This window comes from Gadus morhua, chromosome 2, assembly GCF_902167405.1.
Source record: "Gadus morhua chromosome 2, gadMor3.0, whole genome shotgun sequence".
Taxonomy (NCBI): Eukaryota; Metazoa; Chordata; class Actinopteri; order Gadiformes; family Gadidae; genus Gadus; species Gadus morhua.
The window spans coordinates 3,808,624-3,818,961 of NC_044049.1; the positions used below are offsets into that span (position 1 = coordinate 3,808,624).

Consider the following 10,338-nt stretch of genomic DNA (forward strand, 5'->3'; position numbering starts at 1 on the left):
CCTACAATATTGCCCATGGTTACATAAAAAAAAAAAAGATCAACAAATATTCAGTTCAAAACCAATCAAACAGTGGGTTATTGTTTAGGGTACGAGTTATCAGAGCCATTTAAATAGAATAATAATATTCAGAGAGAAATCTGTTTTATGTAGCGCTGTTTGTTATTATCGTGCTCTGGGGGCGGGGCTTGTTGGATCGGACCAATGACAGAACGCGGTGTTGATGACGTACCGTGTTCCAACCAGCCAAACAAATTTGCGGGATCCTGCGTCTCTGTAAACATGGCGGAGAAAGAACACCGAGTGGAATTTAAAAAGGTAAGTAAAGCTCGGCAGCTTTACTGGAAAACATGGGCATTCCTTTCTTGAAACTACGATGTATTTCATCCAAGCCCTATTACGTATCACTTACGAGTAATTAATTACTATAATTTCAATGGCATTACATTAGTAAATACATTTACAATGCGATGGGACAGACACCAGCATAACGTTAACTACGTCATGAAGTCCCACGTCTTCACTGCTGATTCAAAGAGTCACCTTTATACCGGCAGCACATGTTCGTGAATCCTCTCTTTAGAGTATCTTCAGTAGCTGTAAACGTCGGAAATAACACACAATACTCCTAAGTGAGGGGTTGTATCTTTTTGTCATTCTGTTGTGTTTACTTTATTTGAGCGTTTTGACACACAGAGGCCTTTGTCTGGATATTCACTATTCATGCTTCACGTCAACTTATTAATTCAGTCATTTTCACTGTCTATTCATATACGTGGTTTATTCCCCTACAGGAGACCGTGAGCAAGCTCCTGTCAGGTCACTTCAAGGAAGATAAAACCAGACGTGAGTCCGGATCCATGTACGATTAAACCTGATGTAAAGGTAAACTGAGCGGTCGTTGTGTTGATGTGTTGACTGATTCATCTGCCCCTCCACCAACAGTCAGTAGTGACGCAACCATACTGATGTCCGAGATGCTGAAGGTGCTGGTTCAAGGTATGTACAAGGGAATGTGGTATGGTTGATCCTTCGTTCGTCAAGTTCATTTCATTTGTAATGTTTTAGTTTATCAAACGAGAACGTCTGTTTATTTTCTTCTTCTTCGTTTGATAAAGCGATGAAGGGTCATCTAGTGGTTAAGAGCAATCTCATGTCCAAATGTTGCATATTATATCCTTAAGTAGAATTAAGTAAGCAGGGGACCCCCGGTCAGGGACGTTTTGAAGTGCCATGAGGGCCATAACTGACATAAATAATGGATAAAAACTTCAAAGTCCAATTAAATACTACAAATGAAGAGAAAATGAGTGTAGTCCATGGTGATGGGGTGAAGGCTGAGGAGCCAGCTGGTATTCGTCGGGAGGGGGGGGGGGGTTCTGGTGGATCCAGGCATCCTGGTTAGTGCTGGCTAACCGGTCCATCTAGCTATAACGAGGGGTTTGTTATTGTTATACGAATCATCCAATGGGTGATGTAACCTTTATTTTCTTTATTTTTTTCAGAGGCGGCATTGAGGTCACTGAAGCAAGCTGAATCTGAGGATTGTGATCAAGTGCACATAGAGCACTTTGAGAAGATCCTTCCTCAACTGGTAGTTCACTGATGTTTTAGTACACTATGTTTACCTGTATTTATACACTGTGCATCAATACACTAAATATTATAATGTTCAATGGAAGTCTTCGAGTCTTCTTTGTTTATTCATGCTTATTCAGAAAATGTGATCAATTGCAGGCTGTCTCTAGTTGACCTAAATTATAATTTCCTTTAATATATATTTTTTAATATTATAGTGGTATTTAAGTAAAACATTAAATCAGCACCATCTTTTTTTCACACATACAACGAGTTTGGTAGACGGTTTTGGCCTGTCTAGAGCTACTGCCTATATTATTCTGACATCTGAATCTGGCTTGTTTTTGGCCTGTCTAGAGCTACTGCCTATATTATTCTGACATCTGAATCTGGCTTGTTTTGCAGTTGCTGGATTTCTAACCCCGGTTTTACCACAAGATGGCGCCAGACCGCCGCGCACAAAAAGCGGTTCTACTCTGCTCGTTCTCGTTTTCTGCCGAGAGGATCTCTAGTACCATAAAGGACTCAAATTAAGAATCATTATCAACGTTTCATGATGAAGATGAAGACAGTTTTGTTTATTTTAGAAAGAGTATTTTTTTTTTAAGTCCCGTTATTAACAGCAGCAAAAGTGAGAGTGAGTGCCCACCTGTGCTAACTCAGCGCAACAGCAGGTGCTTACGGGCCGGCCTTCATCAAAGCCTCCCGGAGCAGTTGGGAGCAATTAGCGTAATAAGGGGCGCAGCCAGTCCCTTAGATGATGACAAGTGGCAGGGAAAAAAAATACATGTACCCCCCTCTGGCCACTTTGAAGTTCCCTTTTGCTGTCCTGCGATGTTTGGTTAGAGGTTGGGAGGGGAGGGGGGTGTAGGGGGTTGGTGGTGGTAATGGTGGGGGTGGAGGGGCTGCTGGAGACCTCTGGCGCAGGGGAAAGTTGAACGGCGGCGTTGGTTCAGTGAATGCCTGCGCTTGTCTTGGACCACACGCATAGATTAACCCCCTGCGCTTGAAAGCAAGCATAAAACACATTGGAACGCGGCCCAAAGATGAGTATATAGTGTGTGGTTCTCCAGGTAAATAAACGCAAGGAGCGCTGTGTGTGTGTGTGTGTGTGTGTGTGTGTGTGTGTGTGTGTGTGTGGTGTGTGTGTGTGTGTGTGTGTGTGTGTGTGTGTGTGTGTGTGTGTGTGTGTGTGTGTGTGTGTGTGTGTGTGTGTGTGCGTGTGCTGATGGTCAGCATAGCTGCGCGACACCTCACCGCGTGTTTAGCTGTGTGGCCCTCGGTGACTCACTGCACTTCCTTCGACTCACTGGCGCTCACTGACAGCTGGAACCCACAGAAGTAGTAAGCGTCAGGGTGCTAGTGCGGCGGGTATGCACCCAGCATGGGGTTCTGATGGAGGACCGGGTCTGTGGTCGGCACTCACTGATGAGTATGATGAAGACAAGAAATAAAAAAAAGTTTGGATATCTGTGTTTTTTGGACTTTTAACGCATTTTAGGTTTCACTTTATTGTTAAAGTAGAAAAAGCTGTCCTTGAGATTTTATATATAAAATGTTTGATTTGCATCTGTCTACTCATAGGCCACATACACACATACAATCACTCACACACTCACAGTCGCACACAAAGAAAGAATGGGTTTGTGGGATTTGGCCCCGGACACTTTCCACAAGACGTTTAGATGCTATGAGGTAGTCCACTACTGTACCGCTTTCCTCCTAATGCATCTGAGTGGAACAAATTACATCTGAAGGCTGCATTATTAAACATACGCAAGCAGTTACGACTAAAAAGAAAAGCATTGGGGATCGTGGAGGACCGTAATGAGTTCAAGCTTTTCTTGATCACACTTTAAAGGCTGGGAGTGTCAGCAGCCTGAGCAGAAGCTCTGGAGAAGCTCTCTTCCAGCTTGCTGACTGTTCCGGCTCGCAGACTCTTCCAGCGCTCTGCTCTTCCAGCGTTCCGTCTTTTCTAGCTTGCTGGCGGTTCTCGCTTGCTTACTGTTCCGACCTGCAGATTCTTCTATTGTCTGCTGTTCCAGCTTGCTGACTGTTTCAGTTATGGCTTCTGGGTGCTCCAGCTTGCTGACTGTTCAGACTTGCAGACTTTTTCATCGTTCTGCTCTTGCAGCTTGCTGACTGTTCCGGCTCACAGACTCTTCCAGTGTTCTGTTGTTCCAGCTTGCTGACGGTTGCAGCGTCATTTTTTAGCCTGCTGACTGTTCCAACATGCTCAACGTTCAATCTGCTGATTTCTAGTTGGCTGACTGTTTAATCATAACCTATAATTGGCCCTTTTCTTGAGATTTAAATTTTGCAGATGCCAATAAAAGGTACTTGATATTTGATTTGTGTTTTATCTCAGGCTGTAAGTTCCATTAGATGGTCATTGTTTGGTGTGCCTCTTGTGATGCAGCTCCCGTCCGCAGAGTTTATTTCCAATTTTAAGCGTTCCCTCCGGTATACATCCACCGATATCCAATGTGTGGATCATAACATGACAGCAGGCATTTCCGTTATATAATATAATCTTCAGTGTTTGACCCAAGAAAAATGCGAACGATGTATACAAATAGTTTCTTCTCTTTCTTCCAGATGGTAGTTCAAAATAGGAAGGAACTCAAGAGTGGATTAGTTGATCAGAGTCCTCCTCAGTCTACATGTTCGTATTTTAAAAACTCATGGTCGGCTTCCGATTTGCACCTTTGTTGTTTTGGTTGTTTTGTTGTTTTTAGACCAAAAAAACCCAAGAACTTATGTTATTTTGAGGAATCCTGAAGCATTGGCGACAGAATGGAGAGAGCGCAACATTTGTTATTGGCCACCATTCCATGTTCTATTCAAGGACTCGTCCGTAAACAACACATCTTTGTTGTGCAGTCGCAGCTAAACAGAACCCTCCCAAATACATGCCAGCCACGCCGCCGCGCGTGCTAGCGCCGCGGCTACTGCGGCTGTAATGCATTATCGCTCAGGAGACAGGAGGCCCCTGCCCCCCCAACCCCCCCCCCCATGGCCAGGGGGGGCCGCCCTCCACCAGGCAGGAATGCTGAAGGGGACGCAGGAGAATGCATTCCTCATGGGACGCGTTGCTCTCCCATGCGCTCACACGCGAGCCCCCCGTACACAACCCCACGAGATGCTACCAAAACACATATGCTCCGGCACAAACAGTCGCAACGGCGAATAACAAAAACACACACACACACACACACACACACACACACACACACACACACACACACACTCACGGAAACCACATGTGCATGGACGGACGGACGGACGGACGGACGTACAAACGAGGGGAAAAGGCTATAGCGTGCGCGGGGAGAATGTAAATAAAGCCGCGTCTCGGCCCTGCTGTTTATACCGCCGTGACATGCAGAGGTTCCCCGGGTCCCTCTGCGGAAGGGGGGGGCCCTCAGGGCCGTTCTTCGTTAGGGACCCATGGGGCCCATGCCAGGGAGGATTAGAGCATACCTGGCCGCCCCAGACACCCGCGCCCTCTGCGAGGCGCGCCCCTAACCGGTAGTGGCGCTTGACCGTTGGTCTGGGACGGGGGGAGGGGTCTGGGACGGGGGGGGGGGACCGGCGCATTGACCGGGGCTTTGCTCGCCGCGGGGGGGCGGAAAGGAGTCTTCCGGAACAAGCCAGGTGGATGATTGGGTCACGGACCTTGGCGTGCAGCTGAGGAGGGGGATAGGGGTTTAGGGGGCTGGGGAGGGGAGCGAAGGGGGGGGGGAGCGGGTCGGACAATTAGGCCCGGGGCCTGGGCTATTTCTGTAACCCTGTGTTCCTTACTGCCTCCCTCCCCCCCTCCCTCCCTCCCTCCCTCCCTCCCCCCTTCTCCCCCTCAGCTCCCTCCCTCCCTCCTCGGTCAGGACATAGGTGACCACAACAGATTAATCCTCTTACTCTACAGCACAGACGCATTGATGTGAACAATTAGTTATGGGGGGGGGGGGGGGGGGAGTATCTAAAAATAAAAGGGGCACTTTGGGTGATGTGACGTCAATAAGGGTGTGTTGGGGGGGGGCGTTCGTCCTGGTACCCTAAATGAGCGTCTGAAACGCAACGGGAACCCTGGTCGTCAGAGCGTGCTCTATTTTTAGCGAGCGCATAAAAATACCGACCGTTAAAAAAAAAGAACTAAATCCTGTGAGAGATTGCCAATCAGGCTTACGGTGGGTCTGGACGTCATGCACTAGCGAGACATGAAAGGTTTATTATAGCTGTTTGAATGTAAAAATGCCGTCAGTAATTACTATTTCTCCAGGTCGTGCTGGCGGGGCCCAGCGTGACGCTGCCCTTCGTTACACTTCTCCCAGGACCGCAGCGAATGAGGTCTGGGCCGTTAAACTGACTAATACTAACCTCAGACACACACACACACACACACACACACACACCACACACACCACACACACACACACACACACACACACGATGAACGACTCAAGCACTTGTTGTGTACGGCGGCCTTAACTACCGACGTCAACCGATGTTACCAACCAGGGAGCGATGGGTTTGGCCTCGGGGATCGTTTCCCCCCCAGCCGTCGTCGAACCAACAACCGCAACAACCAACCGACGGAATGGCAGTACGACGGGGCTGTAGATCAGATTCAGATTCAACTTTATTGTCATTGCGCAGAGTACAAGTACAGAGACAACGAAATGTGGTTGGAGATCTAAACAGAAGTGCAAAGAGCAGTTAAGGTGCAGTTTGAAAATGTGATTGCAGTTGATTGTCATATAGTGCAATATAAGCACGGTATAGTATAAACAATAGGGTGGGATAGTGCAGAAGTCATGAATACAGTCAAGTAGAGAAGACAGCAGCAAAAAGTAAAGCGACTTGGAGAGGTACGAGCAGTATGTAGGGGTTCCCGTGGAAACCAATGCGTAGGCAGCAGCGTTGATTGGTGTGATTCTTCTTGTTTTTCGTTGCCGGTAATGGACTCTAGTCTAGCGAACGTGTTTCTTAACTTTCCTCTGCAGCGCAGGAAGAGGTCAAGACGCCGCCGGGTCCATCTCCTCACCCCGGCCGGCGGGGGCAGCGGAACGCCGCCTGAGCCCCGGCGTGTCAACAAGACGGGCTTTCATGTGGAGGAGGGTTCCCGGCAGATTGCTGCCCGGGGTCAACGCACAGGGTCACGGGTCAGCTCAGAGTACTGGTCCTTGTCATTAACTGCTTCCTGTCTGCTGTGCTCTGGGAGGAAGTGCGGGAAGTGCGATGCTTTGTGTTACACGTTCAAAGGGGAAAATAACGAAACGAGATTTCTCCTTCCTCCTGGGGATCATCCGCGTCTAACTCCCATGGGGATGGCAAGGGGGGCTGAAACGATGCCTGGCTCTACACTGAGTATGGCCCGCTTTATTCACCACATTAAAAGCTCTGTTATGATATGCCTCGCAAAGGTTTGGCAATAAATGGCACACATTCCCCTGCCGACAGACACAGCTGGAGGTGCAATGGTAAACGGACTGCATTTAAACGGCTTTTCCACTGCATTTTATGCATCGGATTCCGCCATTTTTACACACACTTCCACACAAGCCAGCTCAATAGGAGCACTTTGAAGAGTTTAAGGCCCAATCCCATTTCTAACCCTTACCCCTTACCCTTACCCCTTCAAAACAAGGGGGAGGGGTTAGGGGAAGGGTTAAGGGGTAGAAATGGGATTGGGCCTAAGTATCTTGCTCTTGGTGGACATTTCCAAAAATGGGTCTGGAGTTGAAACCAACAACTTTCCACTCAAATTTTCAACTTCCCTAGCAACTGCCAGATAGAAAGTAATCATATAGACGATAGACTGTGACACACAATAGGCCTCTGACTGGCATACATAGAGTAGCAGGTGACGGAGATAAAGCTTGATTGAGGTTAATAGGGTTGGAAATAGACAGCATGCGTCACAATAGCATTAGGAACCATCATGCAGTTGATTGCCTTCTCATCAAAGGGACTACAGCGTTAAAGCTTTATGAAAAAAAAAAACATGATTTTAGATTCCTCACTTATTTGAATGATGTTTTTTATACCTTAACTCATTCGCCATCCCCATCTTAAATCCGCGCCTCATCAAATGTAAACGTAAACTTTGACGTTAGCATCCAACTCTGTTTACCTGATTGGACATCCGATGCGTTTCAAAGGAAGGAAAGTGCGAGGCAATGCCTCATATCCCATGATCCTTTGCGGTCGGGGCCATGCCTGCAGAGGTCAAAGACAGCAGGGGGGTCTACAGACCTCTAAAGAATAACTCCCGCCTCGAGGCTCCGGTTCCTTCGGTCCCTGTCAGTTGAATATAACACGGTATCTTTGAATGATCGTACATAACAAACCGCGTAAAGGATGCGTCACGTTTTGAACTACAAAATGTATCCATCTAGTTTCGACTGGGTTTTTGTATTGTCGGTGTTGTTAAAGTAGCATTAATAATCTTTTACTACTTTAACGGCACCGACAATCCAAAAACCCAGCGTACGATGTTATGTACGATCATTCAGGAACTCTGTGTTATTCCCCGTAGCCATTTGACAGAGGAAACCAGATCCGCGGATTTGGGACTTATTCTTCAGAGGTCTATTGTAGGGAATCTTTATTTTTGCAAGACAGAAAGGCAGAAGCCTTGCACACACTTCTTTTTTTGTTTTGCTGGCAGGATAATAAAGAGAAGAACAACAACCAGAAATAGAGGATTTAGCAACTTGTCTGAACATCGGACTGGAAATATACCAGAGCAGTTAAAAACAACAGGCACCACACATTCGGCACCACAGCATCAATAGTGCTGCCTGTCTGTCTGGCTGGCAGATAGACATCACTAAGGATGAGAACCTAGCCTCTTGGTCTGAAGGTCTTCAGAACAATCACTTTTTAATTCTGCACACAATAGCAAACAGAATGAACTAATTGCGGATAAAACAGAACAGACAACATATAACATAGACAGAGGTGTGACAGGGGACTGATATACGGCAGGGGTGGGGTGTGTGTGTGTGTGTGTGTGTGTGTGTGTGGGGGGGGGGGGGGTTCAAAGTTCGCCACCCAGACCTGCGCTTTCTCGTCGACTGACAAACGAGGAAAAACGTCTCATATTCAGACGTGAAAGGTAAACCCCCTCCAAAAACAGCAACGGAGTCGTCTCCGATCTCGACGAGCTGTAATTTAAAAAAAGGAGAGAAGAGAGAAAAAAAGGAAAGAGGGGGGAAAAGGGGGAACGCCTCCCGTGGAAAAAACAACGATAAATCGCGAGGCCTTCAAAAGAGCCGCCACTGCCACGGTTCTTACCTTTCTCTACATAAAACAAAAGTGCCGGCATGTTCCGAAACCACTTCAATCGCTCACCACATAATGAAACACACATCCATCACCAGAGAAAAGACAAAGACCACGAGATGTAACAACTACACAAAGGGCAGAGGATTCTTTTAAATTTGACTTATAGAGACTTTTATGGTGTCTGACTGAGGGGGCTGCTGGCTACACAGTCAATCTCACCCTCTCTCTCTCTCTCTCTCTCTCTCTCTCTCTCTCTCTCTCTCTCTCTCTCTCTCTCTCCCTCTCTCTCTCTCCTCTCTCTCTCTCTCTCTCTCTCTCTCTCTCTCTCTCTCTCTCTCTCTCTCTCTCTCTCTCTCTCTCTCCCTTGCCTCTCTCTCTCTCTCTCTCTCTCTCTCTCTCTCTCTCTCTCTCTCTCTCTCTCTCTCTCTCTCTCTCCCTTGCCTCTCTCTCTCTCTCTCTCTCTCTCTCTCTCTCTCTCTCTCTCTCTCTCTCTCTCTCTCTCTCTCTCTCTCTCTCTCTCTCTCTCTCTTTCTGTCTCCCTCTTTTTCACTCTGTCTGACTCCTGTTCTTTTTAGGTGAGTGACAGTTAGGCTAGTCATGTCATCCCTCCTCAAGTTTTATAAAAGTGAAGAAGGCCCCCCCCCCATATAAAAAACAGAAAGAACCCTCTGACATGCTCTGTTGGCTCGCCAGTGACAGCGGCTGGAGCACCATCACTCGCGCTACGCTACTTAGCGTGAGCCACAAAATAATGTGGTTGTCTGAATACCTCTGTCCTGGGCACACGAGAGTAGGGCAGGGCATTAAAGGAAGAGAAACACACACACACACACACACACATGCATACATACACACACGCACAAACACACACAAACAGATAAACATAAATACACACCGACACACACAAGCACACACATAAATGCAAACACACAACCCCACACACATATAAACACCCAAACACACACACACACACACACACACACAAACACACAAGCACAGACACACACACACACACACGAACACACACACACAAGCACAGACACACACACACACACACACACACACACACACACACACACACACACAAACAAGGTATCCCGACACTACACACAAATAACGATCCCACACAGTGAAAGTAGGTGTTGGCTGCTGTTCACCGCGACCACAAACGGCCGCGGAGCCGCTGGCGAGCAGGTCCGCGGCGCGGTGCGGCGCTGGGAGACGTTAGATGTCAGCGCTTGGCGCCCCAGGGCGCGAGGACGGCGTCAACCAGGGGCCAACATCCTGGCACTCTCCCTTCTGCTGTCAGCGGAACACAGGCCGTGTGATGACTGAGTGACCCCGGAGAAAGGACCAGGTGTCCCTCCTCCCCTTTAGTCCTTTCTTCTTCCTCTTATTTGTGTTAATTCTGCCTCGCCTGCCAAGCCGTGATCCCGCTCAGCTGCGTGGCGGAGGCCTGAGATTCCTGGG

The 10,338-nt window shown here is 47.8% G+C and overlaps 1 protein-coding gene across 1 annotated transcript; it reads left to right on the forward strand.

Moving 5' to 3' along the window:
- The first annotated feature begins 238 nt into the window (after positions 1–238).
- Positions 239–3,047, forward strand: cenpx (centromere protein X). The gene is made up of 5 exons (XM_030347782.1): positions 239–318; positions 795–846; positions 946–999; positions 1,506–1,594; positions 1,984–3,047. Exons 1-5 carry the CDS (start codon positions 283–285, stop codon positions 1,996–1,998), a joined length of 246 nt encoding a protein of 81 aa, XP_030203642.1. The 5' UTR covers positions 239–282; the 3' UTR covers positions 1,999–3,047.
- The last annotated feature ends 7,291 nt before the right edge of the window (positions 3,048–10,338 follow it).